The sequence below is a fragment of the Mustela nigripes genome, chromosome 9 (assembly GCF_022355385.1).
Source record: "Mustela nigripes isolate SB6536 chromosome 9, MUSNIG.SB6536, whole genome shotgun sequence".
Lineage (NCBI taxonomy): Eukaryota > Metazoa > Chordata > Mammalia > Carnivora > Mustelidae > Mustela > Mustela nigripes.
This window is the reverse complement of record NC_081565.1, coordinates 21,570,383-21,593,000: the sequence shown is the minus strand read 5'-3', so window position 1 is coordinate 21,593,000 and position 22,618 is coordinate 21,570,383. Positions and strand designations below refer to the sequence as shown.

General features: G+C 41.7%; 1 protein-coding gene across 4 annotated transcripts in view; it reads right to left on the bottom strand.

Annotated features, from left to right (window-relative positions):
- Positions 1–22,618, bottom strand: part of ECPAS (Ecm29 proteasome adaptor and scaffold) — a 97,654-nt gene that overhangs the window by 8,940 nt on the left and 66,096 nt on the right. For all 4 annotated transcript variants that reach the window (XM_059411081.1, XM_059411080.1, XM_059411082.1 and 1 more), the window contains 18 exons: positions 21,160–21,283; positions 20,359–20,504; positions 19,862–19,916; positions 18,880–18,994; positions 18,127–18,195; positions 14,968–15,085; positions 14,530–14,697; positions 11,873–11,952; positions 11,147–11,252; positions 10,095–10,142; positions 9,121–9,242; positions 6,574–6,724; positions 4,372–4,437; positions 2,991–3,080; positions 1,845–1,911; positions 1,159–1,250; positions 1,015–1,081; positions 160–351 (listed from right to left, as the gene is read on the bottom strand). In XM_059411081.1, the coding sequence (XP_059267064.1) occupies positions 160–351; positions 1,015–1,081; positions 1,159–1,250; positions 1,845–1,911; positions 2,991–3,080; positions 4,372–4,437; positions 6,574–6,724; positions 9,121–9,242; positions 10,095–10,142; positions 11,147–11,252; positions 11,873–11,952; positions 14,530–14,697; positions 14,968–15,085; positions 18,127–18,195; positions 18,880–18,994; positions 19,862–19,916; positions 20,359–20,504; positions 21,160–21,283 (1,876 nt within the window). The remainder of the gene's footprint in view (positions 1–159; positions 352–1,014; positions 1,082–1,158; positions 1,251–1,844; positions 1,912–2,990; positions 3,081–4,371; positions 4,438–6,573; positions 6,725–9,120; positions 9,243–10,094; positions 10,143–11,146; positions 11,253–11,872; positions 11,953–14,529; positions 14,698–14,967; positions 15,086–18,126; positions 18,196–18,879; positions 18,995–19,861; positions 19,917–20,358; positions 20,505–21,159; positions 21,284–22,618) is intronic.

The following is a 22,618-nucleotide window of genomic DNA, read 5'->3' as shown; positions in this document are numbered from 1 at the left end:
CTTAAAACCAGACAGGACACACACCATTAAGGTCCTGGGGAAGTAACTACAGGTTAGAAGTGAAAGTTTAGAAATGAACTTAGAAATGAAAATGAGGAGTCAGAACTCCAGCTGTAGTTCTTAAGAAACAGGATGAACTCACAGGCACTGATTACTAACCAGGTACGTTTTCCTGCCACACCTCCGTCCATAAATCACACTCTTCTTTCTCGGAGTTCTCCTCCTCAGCGATCTCATGCATGCCCAGAAATGCCAAAGGCAGCACTTCTCTGGCATGGTTCTTCAGCACATCGGGGCTGTAGCGTCCAATAGCATGGACGGTCAACGCACAAGAGGTCTTGTAGATGGGTTCTGAAGACGAGCACAAACACACTCATCTTTCTACTTCCTGTTGTTAGGGTAACTGACACAGATCCTTGCTCAGCTGGTACCACAGCCAAACAAATGAGTAACATCAATCAAATGTTCCCAGCAAAGCACATGATCTCACAGATGGCAAGACCTGATTTGTGTTGTTTTACTAGACTATTAACATCTAAATTAAAAAAGACAGAGGGGCGCACCTGGGTGGCTCAGTCAGTTAACAGTCCGACTCGATTTCAGCTCAGGTCATGATCTCAGGGTGGTGAGAGAGAGCCCCACCCCTCCTCTGGCTCCCAGCCCAGCTGGGAGTCTGCTTCTCCCCCCTTCCTCTGTCCCCTGACTCACGAGCGCACTTTCTCTCGCTCTCTCTAAAACAAGTAACTCCTCAGTAAATAAAATAAAATAAAAATACAAAAGAAAGGGGGCGCCTGGGTGGCTCAGTGGGTTAAGCCGCTGCCTTCGGCTCAGGTCATGATCTCGGGGTCCCGAGATCGAGTCCCGCATCGGGCTCTCTGCTCAGCAGGGAGCCTGCTTCCCTCTCTCTCTCTCTCTCTGCCTGCCTCTCCATCTACTTGTGATTTCTCTCTGTCAAATAAATAAATAAATAAAATCTTTAAAAAAAAAAAAATACAAGAGAAGGAAAAAAGGTACCTTCTTTCTCCATGTACCAGCCATTAAGCTTCTGCAGGAGTTTCTCAGTGCTGCTATCCCGTGAGGTCTGAAAAAGAAAACCACCCCCATTTATTTCCTTATAACTATCAAAGTATAAATAAGTAAATAAGAGCTTCAACTCACCCGAACTAAATGGCCCATGGCAAAAGCACAAGATTTCTGAATTACACTGTTCCGATCTGTCAGGCCACTAAGCAAAGCACTCATGAGTTTACCTGTCAGAAACAGTGAAGAAAAATCTGATACTTGGTTGGCCAAATGTTCTGCTCTGGTCCCAGGACCAAAAGAAACTTAACCCTGTGATGAGGATCTGATTTATTCCCTACTAGTTTAGAACTCTTGTATGTTACGTGTGTACCATCCACTTGCTTCCTTTTGCCCGATTCAAAATTAAACGTTAATCTGCCTCTAGAATATTGTGGGCAAGTTGCAAAAATGAGAGAGCTAGATACATAAAGTTCGTTAGCGCCATCAAGGAGCCAATCCAAGAAGAGAAAACTGCTGACATAAAATTAGGTATCAACGGTAAACAAACCCTACAAAATGGGAGATACTCTCACCTCCTTATAACCAGTAAGAATTAGTCTAATACTTATAAAACAGTGAACATTCGCTAAACTTGCTAAACTTGATCCTAGCTGCACCTCTTGCAAACAGAGAAACAAAGGCAGAAGGGGGAGTTTAAAGGGAGAAAAACCATATAGAAGATCACAAGCCTGTCTGAATGCTATTTAACTTTTTTAAAAAACCTTGTCACACAAGACACGGCCATACCAATGTATGAGCACACACGGTTTTGACGAACTCACCTGAGTAAGGTGTTAGGTCCTGGGGACACTGAGTAGTTAATGACACAATGACACTGGCACAGCCTCCCTACAGGGTTACAAAGGCAAAGGTCTAAATGTGATGGTCACAACGTTCTGTCTCTCAACCCTGTCTCTTAGGTGTCAGTGATTTAAAGATGAGAAATAGATGAAGCCTAACAGGGCCTGCACGACTCAATCTGGAAACTGGAAGGGCCTCATTTTAAATTAGCAAGGCGAAGATTTTTCTTCCAGCAGGAGGACGTGTGCTCTCACATACACTACGAGGAAGAAAGAAAACTAATACAATCTTTTGGGAGGGTCACACAGGACAACTTGGCCATCCTTGTTCTAACAGCTCCAGTTCTAAAAATTTAACCAAAGGAAACAGCCTCAGATGTGTCCAAAGACATTCATCACAGTGCTCTGTTTAATATCAGAACAGCTGGAAACAAATCCAATGTTCCCTGATGGACTGAAATAAATGATGCTACAGCCACATGAGAGAGTACCTACCCCTCTGGCCATGAAAAAGAGGCCGCTGTAGCAGACACGTGCACAGAAAAGACACTGGAGGAAAACACTGCGGACTCTTAACAGCGATTACCTCTGAGTGCTAAGCTTCAGGAGATCTTTAACCTTCTCCTGATCTAAAATGCTAAGATGTTAAAACACAAGCAGTATAAACTCTGTCAAGAGAAAAACTGTGAGTTGGTCTTTCAAGTGCGGGGACAGAAGTCTGATCCTTGAAAGATCTTGGACAGGAAGACAATTTTCTAGCCAAATACCTGCTGGCCCCCGTGAAAATGCCCATCACCACCTAAAACGACCGTCCTGCCCTGATACCAAACAAGCATTTCCACTAATGACTGATCATGGCGGGGACCCCGAGGGCATGTACCTGGAAACCAGGGAACAGAAAGGATCCCGCTAAAAGAGTCAGACACTATTTATTGAGTAAGTCACATGTTTTCTATTCTGGTGAGTTACATATTTTAAGTTATTAGTGCAACCAGAGAAACAAAATGGTTAATGTATTTTATTAAGTTCTACAGAGAAGTATGAATTTCAAACATGATGGCTGTTATATTTTTGTGGCCCCCACTAATGAAGATGCAAGTTCCTCTTATGAAATATACACTTACTTACCTTCGTGCCAAGACCCACACCACTTCTGATCAATTCACATAATCTAGGAACGAGCTCACCCAGCACTGACACATCAAGATACTGCAGGCACTTTGGGAAAAAAATAAACATAAAGTCAACCTTAGAAAATGATGAAGTCACTACCGCATCATCAATTAAAAGCTGCTATGTCAAATATGTACCCACTGGACTTGACATGAAGTGAAAAACTGCCAGTTTCATTTTGCACTGATTGCAGCATATAAACCACCATTGTACTACAAACAGAAAAACCACTCATCGGTGATTCAACATTAAAACAAAAATTGGGGCACCTGGGTGGCTCTGTCGGTGAAGTGTCCTACTCCTGATTTCGGCTCCAGGCATGATCTCAGGATCGTGAGACTGACCCCGAGCCCAGCCCCACGCTCGGTATGGAGTCCGCGTGCTCTTCTCCCTCCCTTCCCGCCCCTCCCCCAGCTCACAGGCTCTATCAGATAAACAAAAATCATGAAAAACTCTGACTTACTAAAGGAGAAAATAAATTAGGGAAAGGATTTCTCTGGGCCTACTGTTCCACCTTACCAATTCATGTTTAGTGTAAAACACAGAACTAAACAGACTTTCAGCAGGCCTGCCCGACCAAACCATCTTATTAAAGTCAACTTCTTAGCAAAATCTGTCACACTGTGTTTTAAAAAATGCAGTGACATATATTCTATTATTAATGAGCATATCCAGAAGGCGTTTACTAACCATTCCTATTTACTTAAGATTCCCTTTCCCCTCGATAATCCAACAAACATGTAACATCCTTAGACCAAATTTTGGTAACGGGCCCCCAGTTAGCACTAAAAGTATCTTCTTCTCTTGTCCAGGCTTGCGATCTCTTAACAATAAAATTTCCAAGAGCTCACAAGTTGTCAACTAACCACTCCGGGGTATGTACGCACAGCAGAGCTGGCTCTAGACTTTAGTGACCCCTAGTTCCAGACTCCAGTATCTTTTCTTTCCCTATCTTTTATGCTCCCTACCTGCACTGGACGCCTCCAGCTTACACCTTCCTAGGTCCTCTCAAAGACCATGCTCAGGCAGAGACAACTATTTGAACCTTTCTAAATAGGCAGGCCAAAAGAGATAAAGATTTCAAGAGGAACCTTTTAATATACTTAATATACTGTTCACAATGTGGACTAATACATTCTAGTATCTGGAAAATGATTTATTCCATTTAATAATCTAGAAGAAAAAAAGGACTAGAACTATACTAAGAAAAAACCAGGTCAATAGTTGTTTGACTCTTCCCTTAAATCTCTATTTCACTTAATGGGCCATGAAGACTGAAAAATTACACTCTGAGGTAAGCAAATACACAAACTTTCTTACTACATTAGGCACTGACCATGTTGATTGTTTCCATCATGGGAGAGGATTTGGCAGCACTGAGGCGAGCACTGTCCATCGCAGCCTGAGGACACAAATTCAAGTCACTCACCATATTCAATCAATTAAGAAGAACCCACACACACCCCTCATAAAAGGGCTTTACTGCCAGAGGAAATTTTTTAAAAATAATATATAGGTAAAGCAAACTCAAATTTAAGTCCAACAACTCTAATTTCTTTTAAACTAGATTCAACAATTACCTATGGAGACAGCATCCCACTGAAGGTGAGAAATTCAGACCAGAGTTAGAAATTAACCGCAGTTAGAAATTAACACAGTGTGGTCCCTGAGCCTCAGTTCTCCATCCACTAAATATGCGAAAAGGCTAAATACATTTCTAAATAAATAGGCTAAATAAATTTAAATATAATTTAAAAATTGTATCTAACTCTGAGAAACAAACTGAGGGTTTTGGAGGGGAGAGGGTGGGAGGTTGGATGAGCCTGGTGGTGGGTATTAAGGAGGGCATGTACTGCACCACTGGGTGTGGTGCATAAACAATGAATCCTGGAATGCCAAAAAAATAAAACTAAATGAAAAAAAAACTATCTAACCAATAAAAAATGTTATATGTTTTTCTGCTTTAACTTTGTACAGGCTCTCCACATCTACGACAGTATCTCAGTCTAATGATGACCCTGCAGGAGAGGTTAACTGTCCACACGCAGTCAATGAGGAAAGGAAGGGGTACAGAAGTGACAGGCCTAAGGTTGCAAAGTTTGGGCTAGACTCTGTTTCCTGTTTCTCAGCACTAGTAAACATGCTGTGGGAACCCAGTCAGGACGAGTCCACTGCTGAAAAGCAAAGAATGATGAATGGAGAAGAAACTGCAACATGAGAGGCACAGGGAAAGAGGGTTGGCTACTAGAATAATTTAGCCAAGGTCAAAAACCAAATAGCAAACTGAGAGAAAGCACTGGCAGTCTACACGACAGAGGCATGATAGTCCTAACAGACAGAGACCAAGGTAAAAACATCAACAAGTACAAACCCGGCATGGAATAGAAACACAATTCACAGAATGTAAGTGACTAATACAATACAATCAGATAAAGGACAGCCCTGGTAACAGGAAGGTATTAATTAGAATAATGAGATTCTTGCCTATCAGACTTATGTTATCCAATGTTGGCAAAGGTGTGGAAGAGACAGAATAGGAACAACCTTTGATGCTGCATAATCTCTCTGGCCAAAATGTGACATCACCTCACTGTAGAATACTACGCATGCACTAAAAAGAATGGAAGAGCTCTATGTACAGATGTGATATATTGTCAGTAACAGAAGCAAGTGCAGAACAACATTCACAGTCAATTTCAAATTAGTGTGTTTGTCTGGGTTTGTACCCAAAAGGATTCTGGGTTTGTGCAAAGGAATTTCAAAACAGACCCAGGAGACTAATGATAGTGGGTACCTTGCAGGGGATGGGGCTCCTCAGGGATTACTTTCTCCCCTTCTGCATTACTTTTTCCACAGTAAATGTTTCATCTACAATTTTTTTTTAAAAACTTTGATCAGGGGCACCTGGGTGGCTCAGTGGGTTAAAGCCTCTGCCTTCAGCTTGGGTCATGATCTCAGGGTCCTGGGATCGAGCCCCACATTGGGCTCTCTGCTCAGTGGCGAGCCTGCTTCTTTCTCTCTCCCTCTCCGCCTGCCTCTCTGCCTACTTGTGATCTGTCAAATAAATAAATAAAATATTTTTAAAAAAACAAAAAACTTTGACCCGTCGAGGCAACTACAGTATCTCTGAAAAGCAGAATAATTCTGGACCATGCCAAAGTCTAGATACAAATCCTCTTTACTTGTAGGACAAGAGTGGTCCACAGAAGGACTCAAAAGGTGGAAAACCAACCCCTAAACACATAAACATGTACAAAAAACTGTGTTAAATAAATGGAAATGCATTTTTTTGAATGGAAGTGTTAGTTTTCATCCAATTCTCAAAACGGTATGTGAGCCCTCCTCATGCTCCCTTCCACCTCCCAAACACACACTGTATGTAGTCACAGGTGTCGAGCTATTTCAAGAGTGGTGGAAGTATCACTCAAATCATGGCAGATGTCTGAGGTCGCTGAAAAAATTGTTCAGATGGAACTCAGTACCTTAGCAGGGCTTTTCCTCCTTGAGACTCACCAATATGACTGTGCTATCAACTCACCTTTTCTTGGTCTGTAGCCCGGAGGCTCAAATAATTGAGAACTTGGGGTTCCAGTACACTTAAGGATTCCAACAGAGCTGGGATGAGTTTTGGTGCATGTGGTTTCAACATGGCTCCCGCACTTTTGCTAATCTTCACAAGGGTGTTAATGCTACAGACACATAGAATACAATTCCTAAGTCCTTTTGACAAAAATCAGAAGCTCTACAAATCTAGTCATGAGGACATTCTGTAGTTTCTTGTACTCAAGAACACATTAACAAGGTTCCAGTGTCTGCTCTTAGCACTGTTTTTCTCTTTATTTTATATTATAGCAATTTTCAAGCATATGTGAAAGAAGAGAGAATCATAAATGAAATTCTACATATTCTCTACCCGGTTCAGGCATCTGCAACTTCATACCAATTTTGTTTCATTTATACCTCCTCCACACACACAAGCACACTTCCCTGCTCCATATCATATTACTTTGAAGTATCCCCCTAACTAAATTTTACTATGTGTCACTAAGAGGCAAGAATTCTTTACTGTACTCAAAATACCATTTTCAAACCTAGAAAATATTAGTAATTTTTTTCATATAATTTGATATCCAAATTTCTGTTTCACAAATATCTTTAAGAGTTGGTTTGTTGGGGGGCACCTGGGCAGCTCAGTCAGTGAGGCAACCATTCAACTCGAGATTTTGGCTCAGGTCATGATCTCAGGGCTGTGAGATTGAGCCCTGCATTGAGCTCCATGCGGGCCTTAAAGTCTCCTTAAGATTCTCTCTCTCTCTCCCTCCTACCCTCCCCAAATCCCAACCTCTCTCATTCGGAAAATACATAAAATGCAAAAACAAACAAACAACTAAGTTGGTTTGTTGGAATCAGATCCAGAGTCCACTCACATATTGCAGTCCTTCCTCTTTTTCCTTATAACTTATTCGTCCTTACTAACTGTATTTCAATGATGTCATTTAAAATGTTCCTCTGTCCCTTGTACAGATCTTCAGGCTAAATCAGGTTCAGGTTCAAAATTTTTTTTTCAACCACGAATCTTTTGTAGGTAGAGGTGTACATGTTCTATTCCATCATATTAAGATGCATATAATGTCTGCTTGTCTTTTCCTGTGCTCTTTGAGTGGTCCGTGAATTCAAGTTTGGTTCTCCTGACCATCCATTTAAAGTTTTCAACAACATTTGACCAGTGGATTTAGGAGCCACTAATGATCACTACCCTAGATTATTTTAAGGAGGTCAATGAAACAGTAATATCTTAACTTTATCATGTGAATTCTTTGGAGAAGAAAAAAAAAACTTTGGGGAGCCTGGGTGTCTCAGTCAGTTGAACGACTAGCTCTTGGTTTTGGCTCAGGTCATGATCTCAGGGTCCTAGGAGCCAGCCCTGTGTCGGATTCCACACTGAGCTAGGAGTCTGCTTCAGGATTCTCTCTCTCCCTCTGCCCCTGCCCTTCCCCTGCTCACACACACAGTTGCTCTCTCTAAAATAATTAATTTTTTTTAAAAAACCTTCCCTTATCAACTAGTTTATTAATAGCAGTAAGAAATACTTACAATCAGTATGAAATATTGCTGGTATTATTAATTTGATCTAATTTTAAGAGTGAAATAAAATGACAGATAAAATTCCTAAATAAGGGACGCCTGGGTGGCTCAGTCAGTTAAGTGACTGCCTACAGCTCAGTTCATGATCCTGGAGTTCCGGGATCTAGTCCCACATTCGGTTCCCAGCTCCGTAGGCACTCCGCTTCTCCCTCTGACCTTCTACCCTCTCGTGCTCTCTCTTGCTCACTCTCTCAAATAAATAAATAAAATCTTAAAAAAAAAAAATTCCTAAATAAGGCTCTAGTTTGTTTTTTTTTTTTACAGATTTTATTTATTTGACAGAGAGAGAGAGATCACAGAGAGGCAGGCAGAGAGAGGTAGGGAAGCAGGATCCTCGCTGAGCAGAGAGCCAGATGCGGGGCTCAATCCCAGGACCCTGGGATCATGACCCAAGCCGAAGGCAGAGGCTTTAGCCCACTGAGCCACCCAAGCGCTCCAAGGCTCTAGTTTAAAAGAAAAAAAAAAGACTAGAATCTTTCACTGTTGAAATTTATCAAACAGCCATAATATGTCTAACCATGTGAGTGTATTTTTTCAGTATTTCATCGTTGCAACTGGTAGTTTATTTTAAACCTAGTTATCTATGAAACATTACTAAATGGTATAACCAATAAGCAACCTCCCAAGGACCTGGGGCATAACAGAAAGACATGCTTGCTGAGGGAAGATGCCGACAGCAACACAATAACACACCTTCCACAAGGTCAAAGCAGAACAGCAGCATGTTGGTCCAAAGCAAGGTTCCCATGAGAATGTTTGTTTCTGAGAAAATGTTCTGCCTCAGAACTTTTCACAAATGCTCTTGGGTCACCTCAATGTATTCTCCTCAGCTTATTTTCTCCATACTTTGAAGAATCTAACACTCAGAGAAATGCTATTTCTGTTGAATGGCTAGAAACTAAGTAAATCCATTCACTTTATCAGCAGATAAAAGGCACACCTGAGGGCTCGGACTTCTGTCACAGGACTCATCATTCCTTTGTCCAGAAGGCAAGGCAGAAGGACAGCAATGGTTCTCTGGCCAGCTGCTCCTTTGGCGGGGTCACACATTTTCACACAAACCTTACATATAACAGAGCAAAGAAATTAGTGAAACTGACCTCTTACCCAATAAAGCACTCATCTAACAAAATACTTTCTATTTCCCATAGCCATAGAAAAGAATAAGTGAATCAACTTTCCATGACACTTCCGGGAGAAACAACACCTAACAAGGAGTTGGGCAATGCCTTCCACTCTCTAAGCTTTGGTCTTGTCATTGGTGAGATGGGAAATAGTTGAAAAAGAAGTACGAACATTTATAAGAAAGCACTTCGCAGAAGGCTTAAGGTATTATCATCATCAAGAACTTTGGGTGGCAGCATAACACGGTGGCCAGAACGCAAATCGGGAATAAGAAACACCTGGATTCAAACCCGGTTTTTACTGCTTTCTAAGGATGTAATCCATGGCAGGCCCAGACAGCTAGAATGTAGGCATCCCAGAAATACCATAAAATCAAGTTCAAGTAAGAAACTAGTTTCAAAAAGCTTGCCAGCCTCATAAATCATAAACATGCAAGGCAGCTGAACACAAAACCATAGCAGTAACAAGAGAAGAGGTAGCTGTGGGCTGGATCTAAATGACTAATGTGTTCTTCAGCGTCAAGTGCAAGTCATACCTTATGTAAAGGCCCACAGAAGCTGACCATATAAAGAGACCAGACATATTCTATGCTAAAAACCCTAGTATCCTAGTATAAAGGCACCTAGCTTGTCATTCACTGTGCGAACACTGAACTATAGCATGAAGCTGATTACTTCATGTCACTGCAATTCTATGTCAACTTATATGACAAAAAAAAAAGTCATTGTCACCCTGGTCACAGACTGCCCTGCCCCACTTCACTCCCAAAGTTAAGATAAGAGTTTTCACCTTGCTCAGAGTTTTCAAAGCTAGTTCTGCAGCTTTCCGTACGGATTCCTAAAAATGGGGAAAAGTATGGCATGACAAGCATTAGTTTCATTCCCGTCCACCCCACAATGTGTATTTAACTGCCTATGTCTCTATATAGATTAGTGAAAAATCCTACTTTCAATACCAGCTAGAAAACAGTGCTTCATTAGGCTCCTCCCCCATCAAGGAACATATTATAATGGCCACATATTTTTTTTATGTATGACCTATTCTCACCTCTCAAAAATATGGCTATAAAGTATAACAGTTTAGGGGCACCTGGGTAGCACAGTTAAGTGCCCAACTCTTGGTTTCGACTCCGGTCAGGATCTCAGGGTTGGGAGACTGAGCCCCACATAGGGGCTCTGAGCTCAGCACAGGGTCTACTTGGGACTCTCTCTCTCTCTCTCTCTAACTGTGTCCCTCCCCCACACCCATCTCTCTTTCTCTCTATCTCCATCTCAAAAAGTAAGTAAATCTTTTTTTAAAAAATTATAACAGGTTAGAAACTAAATGTATTATAATGCAAACATATAAACATCTATGTAAGTATTCTAAAAGACTTCTAAAAATCTCTAATGAATAAAGCAAAAGGAAAAGGAAAGTAAAGTGCTTAATTCTAATGGTGAGATATCAAAATATCTAAAATTTAGATTGCCCAGGAAAAACTCAAAGGGATTGGTCATGTTACATGGGAATAACTGATCCAATTTATAAAACTGATCAAATAGAGGGTGCGTGGATTATTTCCAAACCGTTATCTGTCCTAATCAATAACATCATGAAATCTCTATTGAAAGATAAGGTATAGCCACCTTTAAAAAAAAAAAAAGGAAATTCAATTAAGATCTAAGGATACCCAACCTTGGAACATCACAGACACATCAAGACTCAAACTTTGGAAGGAAAACTATAGTCTCTTAAAATTGTCTGGAGAATGAATTTTGAAATATCCAATGTACATATTTTAACAATTATAGTTACTAATCAAAGTTATTCTATGAATAAATGCAGACTTATTTCTGTAATACCTTGATATCATCTTGTACCCGAAAAAGAGTTTCCCAAATTTCTGGAAGTTTATCAATGATGTCATCTAGAGGTCTTCCTCTCAATAAATCATTCAGAGCTAAACAGCTGAAAATAAACAATACAGTTTTCAAGTTTATGATCACGAAAGCTCCATCTTTACAATGAAACATTCATACCAAACAGGAATATGGATTCTGCCTATATTTCCAGTTCTTACCCTCCACTCCTAGACAGCAACACCTATTCTCTCCTTGGTGCCTCAAACACCCCAGATGCATGTGGCACTGACTTTCATCAGATGTCTGCATCTCGCAACTACAATACAGCCTCTTTGAGAGGATACATTATTTTTTATTTACCAGTATACCCCACGTAGCACATGTGGAGTATATAACAGGCACTGAATAAGTTATATAAATATATAAGTAAATGACACCCTACAAATTTATGACAGTATATATCTGAATGTCTACCAATTTAACAAGTGATCTTCTTTAATGCCATGCTTATATAAACTAAGACAATTTAGAAAACCACTGACTAGAGTTGTTTTTTTTTTTTTAACAGTTTTAAATAGTTAAGTAGAGCGAACTCTCTAACCCAACCAAAAATACGCTTTTCAGTAGCACTAATTTGTTCATTTTGCATACAGTGTAAAGCTTGGAAATTTGAGGGGGGAAAAAATCAGTTATATTTGACTAGTCTTCTATTTCCAAAAATGGTACCTGGATTCTCGAACTCGCCACATATTGCTGGTAAGGTTCTTGACCAAATCTTGAAGAATTTCCTTCAGATATTTATCCACCTAGTCAAAGAAAAAGGACAATATTTAAAATGTGAAATTCATCAACAGTCAAAATGTTAATCTCTCAACCATACTGACCATGTCTCTGTAGGTAATGCCTAAGTGACTCCGGGTATCTCAGACCACAAGTCTCTCCCCACTCTGCTTGCTGACAGTTGCCAGAATGATGATTCTAAAGCACAAACTTGATTCTCCTGTCTTCCTCAGGGACACAAGAATAAAATCCAACCACCCAGGCATGGACACAAAGCCCTCTGATCTAGCTCCAACCTAGCTCCAAAGGTATCATGTACTATCGTACCTTTATTCCTTGATACATAGTACCTCTCCCTGCAATCCCCCACCCTCTCTTGCTCACCTGGCTAATTCCTACTTGTCCTTCAAGATTTAAATCAGGAGTTGCCTCATGGAGAAGACTGGCCTGCTCTCCTCTGTTCCCACAGCACCTTCCTAAGCATGTCGTATCAGACCGTATACAACTACACTGCTCCATCACATCGAGACCCCAAGGACAAGGAGAGTGTCTGACTTGTCTTCATATCCCAGGTAACATGTAGTGTCTGGCACATAAAGAAGTATTATGACGGCTCAGAACAAAAGGTGAGTTGAATCTTTTAAGCCTGTTTTGTTTGGATATACACTTAGCAAATCTGGTAATAACAATTACCTGAGGATAGGCTCAGTTTTTATATTGATCTGAAGGACCTCGAAACTCAAGGCTTGGGGCACCTGGATGGCTCCGTGGGTTAAGTGTCTGACTTTGGCTGTGGTCATGGTCTCAGGATCCTGGGATCTAGTCACCATGGGCTCCACACTCAGGAGGGAGTCTGCTTCTCCCTCTGCCCCCGCCTCTCCTCTGCCCCTCCCCCTACCTGTGTGCACACTCTCTCTCTGAAAATATAAATAAATAAAATCTTTTAAAAAAAAGAAAAAAATTTAAAGATTTTCCACTTTTTACTCATACAGGTAGGAAAGTTTTGTTATCCTCACTTATCTGTAAGAAAAGCAAGACAGAGAAGTAAATGACTCACCTAAGATTTAACAGACTGCTATCTTCCTATGTCCAGTTTTCTACACACTCCACAGCAGTCTCAGCCACGCTTCCACACTACCTTATCTATCCACCGACAAAAACCAATCTCATCTATGTCCTTTCACTCATAAGGAGAGGATACGCCTATCTCAAGAGCCTCCGCCTGTGCACCAGACTCAGATCTGTACATTTAAGTGGCCTAGGAGATCCTGACTGACCCAACAGTACCAAATACTCTCCTGGGGCCTTCAAAGCTGAACCCTCAAGTGCCCATCACCCTGACCAGGGGCACACTCAACCTGACACCAAACTGAAGAAGAAGAAGAGCCACATCATGAGCAGGGACTGCAAAGATAAGGTATGGATCGTGGAGTTTACTTAAAGTCAACTCTGAAGTCACTAAAGAATTTTAACCCAAAATGGCACAATCCCATTTTTTTTTTTTAAATCACTTTTACTGCCGATTAAATAAAGGCAGACAAAGAAAAGAGAAAGATGACACCATGTTCACCAGGAAAGAAGATCGTGGGTTCAAGGGATACTTTGGCAGCAGAATCAACAGAATTTGCTACTGGAAATAACTGAAAGTAGGGGCACAACAGACCAAAATCAAGAAGGTATCAAGTTTCCTGGCATGGGTAAATGGATGAATGTTGAGAAGAGCAGGGAAAGTCCTGTTCTAGACATGTCAAGTCAAAGGTATCATGAAACAACATCCAGATGGAGAGAAGAAGCAGGCAGCTGGACGTGCAGGTCAGGAACGCCAAGTCACGTCCGGGCGGACAGTCTGCGGCTGGGAACCATCACAATTAAGATGCCATTTACAGGGGTGCCTGGGAGGCCATCGGTTAAACAGCTGCCTTCAGCTCAGGTCATGATCCCAGGGTCCTGTGATCGAGCCCCGCAACAGGCTCCCTGCTCAGTGGGGAGTCTGTGAACCCGCTTCTCCCTCTCCGTCTGCCTGCCACTCTGCCTCCTTGTACTTTCTATCTCTCTGCCAGATAAATAAATAAAATCTTAAAAAAAAAAAAAAAAGTTGCCATTTATATTCACAGGAACTGCTGACCTCAAAAGATAAAGTTGGGAGAGTGAAAGGTACTCAGAGGCAACCCTTGAGAAACCTTACCCTCTACAAGTGGAATCAAGTATGACAAGCAGCCAGGTAAGAGAAAACCAAGAGAGGAAACCATACATGGTAATCGCCTGTTTCCTTGTCTAGCTCCTCAACAAAGTGAACTCCTTGAAGGCAGAACTGTGACCTGTTTTCCACTCTATGGACAGCACCCATTGACACAGTATTCCATTCGTGTGAATATCCTGTCACTTCCTTAGCCAGCCACCCCACGGACATTTAGTTTATTTCCATTTTTGAGATTTTAATAAATGTTGCCAGGAGTATCTTTGACATCTTGAAAGAAAGGAAAAAGCAAGGAATCAAAGAAAGCTTCTTTGTTTAAACAAGTAAGCATATGAAGCACAAAGAAAGATGAGCATTGGGTTTAAATCCCATGTGTAATCTTGGCCAACGGTTTCCAGATACTTGCCGTTGATTTGTCTGTGACCAGTGCATTCCAAATACTCGTCATGGCCTGTCGGATGCCCAAGTTGGGGTCAAACTGGTAACGGTAAAGACGAGGAACTAGCTGAGGCAGAAAAGGAGCCAGCTGCTCTCCAGCTCTGGTGGCAATCACGTTAAAACCAAAAGCAGCACCCTAAAAAAATAAGATGCTGCTGAAGTGACTCAGATACAACTACTTTGGCAAAATGTTAACACAGTAAATCCATGAAGATCATAAAATTCTCCCCCCAGACTTGTCCCTGAGTGTCCCAGCTTTAGCCGTAACAGTGGCCATGTGGTGGTCTGGTTTTCTCTAATCCCAGGCTTTTACAAAACCTACTGCATATCAATCACCACGGTCAGCCAACGTAGCAGGTTTAGTTTGGAAGTGAAAAATAAAAACCGTTCAGTGACAGCAACTTACCTTCCTCGAGTTCCACATTGCATGATGGTTGGCTAAATTCATAAATTTATACACCAGATCTGGCTGACTGAGATCACTTGCCAGAGAACAAAGCTCCTTGTAAGTAGAGAGGCCCTGGCTTGGAAACAAACAAACAGAAAATATCCAATGTATCTCTCTGTCTCCAGCCTAGTAAAAGTTATGTCGCCAATACCAATATTAGGGAGACATTTTTAAATTATGTTCTCAATCTCATCCACCGAGGAAGAGAATGCGTTGACAGGAATATAAGAAGTCACCTAGTTCAATTACTGACAAGGCGAGGTAAGTGACCTGAAGGCCCCTGGGACTCCTACCAAGGTGGAGCCCTCATCCTGCCCTAGCACCCCCACACCACCAGGAGGCAGCTTAGTAATTCCTTGTTACCTTCTGCACCAATCTCTCTCAGAATCAGGAAAGTCCCTTAAACACAACTTGTATCATCCCTAAGTCTTCTCGAAGCTACAGCACCCCAGTCATTTTTAAGTTCTTATTTTAATTCCAGTTAGTTGACATAGTGTTGTATTAGTTTCAGGTGTACAACATAGTGATTCTACTTCTACACATCACTGGTGCAACACAAGTGCCCGCCCTGATCCCCATCACCTATCTCACCCAGCCCGCCAGGTCCCCACTGGTGACCATCGGTTTGTTCTCTATAGTTAAGAGTCTCCATCTTGGTTTTCCCTCTCTTTTTTCCCATTTAATCATATTTTGTTTCTTAAATTCCACATGTGAATGACATCATACAGAATTTCTCTTTCTCTGACCTATTTCCCTTAGCATTATAATCCTAGCCTCATCCATGTTGTTGGAAACGGCACGACTTCTTTTTTATGTCTGAAAAATTGTGTGTGTGTGTGTGTGTGTGTGTGTGTACACACATCAGATCTTCTTTATCCATTCATCTATCCCAGTGAACAGCTAGGCCACTTCCGTATCTTGGCTATTATAGATAATGCTGCTGTGAACATAAGGGCACCTGTAGTCCTCTGAATTAGTATTTTTGAACTCTTTGGATAAATACCCAGTAGTATGGTTGCTGGATCACAGGTAGCTCCATACTTAACTTTATGAGGAACCTCCATACTGTTTTCCCCAGTGACTGCACCAGCTGGCATTCCCACCAATAGTATAAGAGGGTTCCTTTTTCTCCACATCCTTGCCAGCACCTGTTGTTTCTTGTGCTGTTGAGTTTAGTCATTCTGACAGGTGTGAGATGACAACTCATTGTAGTTTTGATTTACATTTCCCTAATAAGTGAGGCTGAGCATCTTTTCATGTGTGTCGGGGCCATCTGTGTGCCTTCCCTGGAGAAATATCTGTTTATGACTTCTGCCCATTTTAAATTAGGTTGTTTTTTGGGGTGTTGAGTTGTATCTGTTCTTTATATATGTTAGGTACCAACCCTTTATCAGATAAGTCATCTGCAAATATCTTCTTCCATTCCATAGGTTGCCTTTTAGTTTGTTTTTTTTTTTTAAAGATTTTATTTATTTATTTGACAGACAGAAATCACAAGTAGACGGAGAGGCAGGCAGAGAGAGAGGAGGAAGCAGGCTCCCCGCTGAGCAGAGAGCCCGATGCGGGACTCGATCCCAGGATGCTGGGATCATGACCTGAGCCGAAGGCAGCGGCCTAACCCACTGAGCCACCCAGGCGCCCCGCCTTTTAGTTTTGTTGACTGTTTCCTTTACCATGCCAAAGCTTTTTATTTTGATGTAGTCCTCAGAGTTTATTTTTGCTTTTGTTTCCCTTCCCTCAGGAGACATATCTAGAAAGAAGTTGCTTTGGCTGATGTCAAAGAGGATACTGCCTGTATTCCCTTTCAGAATTTTTATGGTTTCAGGTCTCATATTAGACCTTTAATCCTTTTTGACTTTATTTCTGTGGAAGGGATAAGAAAGTGGTCCACTTTCATTCTTTTGCATGCTGTTGTTCAGTTTTCCCAACACCATTTGTTGAAGAAACTATCGTTTTCCTATTGGATATTCTTTCCTGCTTTGTCAAAGATTAATTGACCATAAAATAACAGGTTTCTGGATATTCTCTCCTGTTCTGTTAATACATGTGTCTATTTTTGTGCCAGTACCATCCTGTTTTGATTACTATAGCTTTGTAATACAGCTTCAAGTCTAGAAGTGTGATGTCTCTGGGCTTCATTTTCTTTTTCAAGATGGCTCTGGCTATTCAGAGTCTGTTGTGAGTCCATACAAGCTGTAGGACCGCAGCACGCAATCTTGAGAACGCCTTCTGAGTCCTATTAACTTTCCTCTGAACAAATAATATTTACTCAAATACCAGATCATTTGTATTAGTTATTCTTTGAAAAGAAAGCACTTTTTAAAAACTCAGAAAAAGTCTACAGGGAGAGTAAATGGAACAAAAATAATTTTCTATGTGGAAATAGTGAGCTATGGGAGAAAGTCAAGGAAAGAACAAACAGCTGCTCTCTGGCTTTGCAGACAGTACGGAAGCAGGGCTCTATGTGACACCACAGCAAAGCCCAGCCAGCTGCACAGTCTGACCTGAGGGTGTTTAGAGGAAAACCATCAGTGTAGCCACAATAGAATAATGATAAGATAAAGGAGGTAAGGCTCTAGGAATTAATTTGAAGTGCTAAATTGATGGACCCCACAATATCCACCAGAGCTGCCCCCTAATAACCAAGGTGCAGCCGATGCCGAGCTGTGCTGCCAGGCGGCCCCTCATGACTCAGCTGGCTGGGAGCTAGTGGAACAGCCCCCAGTCCAAGGACCGGTCCTCCCCTAGAACAGCTTACCACCAATGGCTAGTCACTCAGGGAATATAAAGCCTAATGAGGGGACATGTTCTAGGGGTCAGCATCTGCTTAAGTGCTGGCAGCAGGTCAGCTCCTCCTCAGGCCATCGGGCCTCTCCTGCCTCCTCAATCCCCCAGGTGATGAGCCTGGGGCATTCTTCAGGCAGCTTCCAGCAGACAAAACTCTATCTCAGAGTCTGTTTCCCAAGAACCCCAATCTGAGACACTGTGCTTTCTCCACAGAAATGTTCTTCTTCAACTAACAAATATCTCCTAGGAGGGTGGAAATCAGTGTCATGTGTGCCTGTTCACAGACTGAAGGTGTTACTGATGACTGATCAGTGGGTTTGGCACACTTACCCATCAGGTGTTTTGCCAAGGCTTCCCCCTTGAAATACCACGGTCTCCCCAGAAACTTCATGTTTAGCTCTAAAGTAAAACAACAGTTAAGACTTTGTATCAGCCTCAAATTTTTCATACCAGCATTCAACTAATTGATTCATTTCTCTTATAGACTGACAAAATCAAACTCCACAGCAAGAATGCCATAGCGCAACATGTAAAAGTCAACTAAGTCCTTTCCAGTCAGCCTGAGAATTCAGATGAACAAAAGAGATGTAAAGACATTCCACATCAATTTAAACTGAATTAAATGTGGTCAGCCATTAAAAACTATCCTCCCTGCAAGGCAGGCAACATAAAGCAGTAACCAATTACAAGAATGACTGCCCCTCTCATCCTCTTCACAAGTCAGACTCTGAAAGACATGCAAGCTTCCCCTCTACATCTCCATTTTCCTGACTAAATTAGCCAACAGCATTTACGGTATTATTATAATCCAAAGCCTTGATTGTCCTGAGATCATTCAACTTTCAAAGCTTGACCTACTGGCCTATTTCTGAACAGTAGTTTGGTTTACTTCACTGCACTGTCTAAACAGTATACACTGAATAATTAAACTGCTACCCACCACATAACAATCACTGACTTGGATCTACAGACTTAATAAACAGGAACATCAAATGCTGAATTTTCCTTCTTCCACTACATATTCTCAGTATTTACAAACCTTGTTGTATGTGTTTAAATCTGAAATGGACAAGTTTACTGTACCTTTTGCCAGTCATAAGCGTCTCCACGAGGGTAGAAACCAATTCCTGCTGGTCTTGCTCATTGCCCAGTTCATACACCAACCCAAGGCCCTTTGAAGCAACGTCTTGGCTAAGTTCTGCACAAAAGTCAGACAAAATAGTATTATTTTAAGAAAAACGTGTCTTCTGGCCATTGTCGTATTTCTTTTTAAAATTGTAGTAGAAATCCAAAATGATATCTCCAAGTAAAGACATGAAAACAGAATCAATCTGCCTATTTTGTTAAAACGTATTATGTCACCTCACAGTGGACATGGCACCAAAGATCCCTGTAAATAAGAATTCACAAAAGATCCAACTCACAAATCAAGTCAACCCTGCTGGGCCTTAATGCTCTATGAACTACAAGTCACACGCATAAAAAGTACAAGAATCTCACAGATTTGATATACCCACCTCCAATTTTTTTTAAATAAAAAGTCAATATAAGACTGTATGTTTAAGACAATTTATAAAACAAAGCTACTATTTAACTGTCTAACACATTTGCTCTCTCCTGGTTTACATCACAAAGAGGAAAGGAACAAGAAACAGAAAGAAGCTATTATTTATATATATTAACATTAAAGAAGGCCTTCACGTTATTTTTTTTTCATTTTCGATCTTTTTTAATTTAAATTCAATTAACATATAGTGTATTATTAGTTTCAGAGGCAGAGATCAGTGATTCATCAGTCTTGTATTACACCCAGTGCTCATTACATCCCATGCCCTCCCTAATGTCAATCAGCCAGTTACCCCATCCCCATACCCCTCCCCTCCAGCGATCCTCAGTCAACTCCATTTTTAAATGCAAAACTAAGGAACATGATCTAATTAATCAAATCAACCAAAAGACTAGATTTTCCTGTGTTCTTTCCTTTATGTTCATTAATCTAGATTTTTTTAAATTTAAAACACAAGCTTAATTAAGTTTGGGAATCAAATATTTATCAATAACTTACCATCATTTTCTGACAAAACAGAAACAAATGCACTCTGAATTTCTTTAAGGTGAGACTGAAAGAAAAAAACAGGTGTTTAGAACACAAACGCTACTGTCTTGGAAGATAAGAAAGAATAAGAATCTCCTCTTGGGGCATACAACACCTCATAAGACTCTTCTGACCTGAGAGAGCCACATGCCCTATTATGCTACATCTGAAGTCAGCCAATTCACCTGAAGGTTGCAGACTTACAGGAAGTCTAATGTGTACTCTCAGCCTTCCCATTCTGATAGCCTGACCTTATGCCTTAAAGTTCAGAATCATCTTCCAGCCAATGTACATCCGGCTGCCATCCTTCATGCACAGCTTCTTTCAAAATAACTGTTACAGGCTAATAGCCCTCACTATCAGCACGGGCCCTCATCTTCATACACTTGCTTCCCTACTGCCTTTTAGTCATAAATACTTCAAAGATGGTTCCCAACAGTGTCAAGCACATTTCTAGTGTGGCTTACCTTCACTTCTTTATGGGTACTTAGCTTCCTCACAAGAGAAAGGAGCCAGATGCAGGCCGCTTGCCTCACGTGTGGGTTGGGGCTGACGATATGTTTATTTAAAATCACATCCAATACCCAGGGGACCACATCATTCACTTTGGCTCCTGTGGGGGGAAAAGGGATGATAAAATCAATTCAAATAAATGAAAAGAATATCCTGAAAAATTAGATTTTCATGCAACAATCCTAGAACATACTCAGGTCTAAAAGGTTAAGGTGTTTAGGTCACTGAAGGAACTGATAATCATCCATTTCAGAAGCGCAAGACATACGAGACCACAGGACCCATACATAACATGTCAGAAACTACACACTCCCTCACCCACGCGGTCACTGAAGCCAGCGCACCCTCACTGCAAAGGGACATGGAGCGCGAGCAGAAGACCTGAGGCTTCACTGTGATAAATGTGAATAAAGGATGACAGGACACGTGACTTGGAAATGTAACTATGCCTCGACTTCTGAAACGGGCTACGTGCCCCGAGCCTCTGGGAAAGAGCACAAGTTTGAAGGGAACACACCGCTAACTCCCTTGCTTCCCAAAGAACTAAAAAAAGAAGTTCTCATTCATTTTGTCATGTTCACTCTCCTTTAACCAACTATTTTTCTTGACTGAACCAAACTGGTAAGACATCTATAAATAGCTAAGAAAGAGTTAAAATGGAACGCATGAATTTTTTTCTTTTGCCTCAAATGTGGTAACAAGCCCAGAAAGGGTTCCTTGAGGACCAGGAGAGGATTAGCTGAGCAGGAAGGTACCAGCAGGGGGTGTGTATTCTTCTTCCGTCACCAGCCAGGCGTCCCGGGCAGCCACAGAGCTGGTTCCGATGGCCGCACTGGTGATGGCTTCCCCGATGGTGAACTGCAGCTCTATCTGCTTGGCCTGCAACAACGGAAACAGCAGCCATGAGTCACAGAGAACATTTCCCAAAAACATCCACTTCCACAAAAAGGCTGTCTCAGATCTTGTCTGTCAACATGCTCTTTTTCCTCTTTTGCCTGGATTGCTCTCAACTAACCTGGTGGAGTGCGGTGGGGGGTGGGGAGGGGTGGGGGTGGGGAAGAGTGGGAAACGGAGAATGTAAGAAAGACCTGAAGATCTTTTTCCAACCTCACGATGCCCTCTTCACACTCCGCAGAGCCACTAAGCACGGATTTTTAATATCTGGAGGAAAAGGGTATGGACTGAAGCCACACAGATCTCAGGGCAAATTCTTATCTGTCTCTCACCAGCTACATACACTTCTTTAAACCAAGCCTCAACTTTCTAACACGGGCCTGATACCATCACCCACCTCGCCAGGCTGTAAGGAGGACAGGAGGGTAACGTACATAAAGCTTCCAGCGGACACCAGGTATGTGACAGCGGTGCAATGAACAGCAGCCATTACACTTTATTACTACCTCCTCTGCGCACTGTTAAATTACACGGTGTCTGCGAGCTACTCTCCAGGGGTTCCGGTAAAAGACAAAATGTTGTAAAAATGGTAAAATTTGATAAATCTGGAGAAAAGCATATAGAAGTTCAGAGATCCATGAAGAGCTGGCGAGCTTCAACAGCACATTAATAATCCAAATGAGAACAGGAGTTCTTCATGCTATTCTTAAACTGCACTATGAGTTTGAAATCATTTCAAACATCAGATATTAAGAAAATTCTATATAGTATATCCTCAAATTTTTAAAATGTTTTTTGAGAAAGGGAGGCAGAGACAGCATGCAGAGTGGGGGAGAGAGGAAGGAAGGTGGGGCAGTGAGAGAAGGAAAAAGACGACCTCAAACAGGTTCCACACCCAGCTCAGAGCCCAGTGTGGGGGTTCACCTCATGACTCTCAGATCACGACCTGAGCCAAAATCAAGAGTTGGGCCACTTGACCAACTGAGCCACCCAGGCAACCCTCAGTACTTTTGTTTTAAAGATTTTATTTATTTATTTGTAGAGAAAGAAAGAGCACAAGCAGGCAGAGGGGCAGGCAGAGGCAGAGAGAGAAGCAGGCTCCCCACTGAGCAAGGGGCCTGATGTGAGACTCGATTCCAGGACCCTGGCATCATGACCTGAGCCCAAGGCAGTGGATTAACCGACTGAGCCACCCAAATGTTCCCCTCAGATTTTTTTTCATTTGGTTTAGAAATTTTGACACGTTAGGAGCGCCCGGGTGGCCCAGTCAGTTAAGCATCTGCCTCCGGCTCGGGTTATGACTCCAGGATCATGGGATTG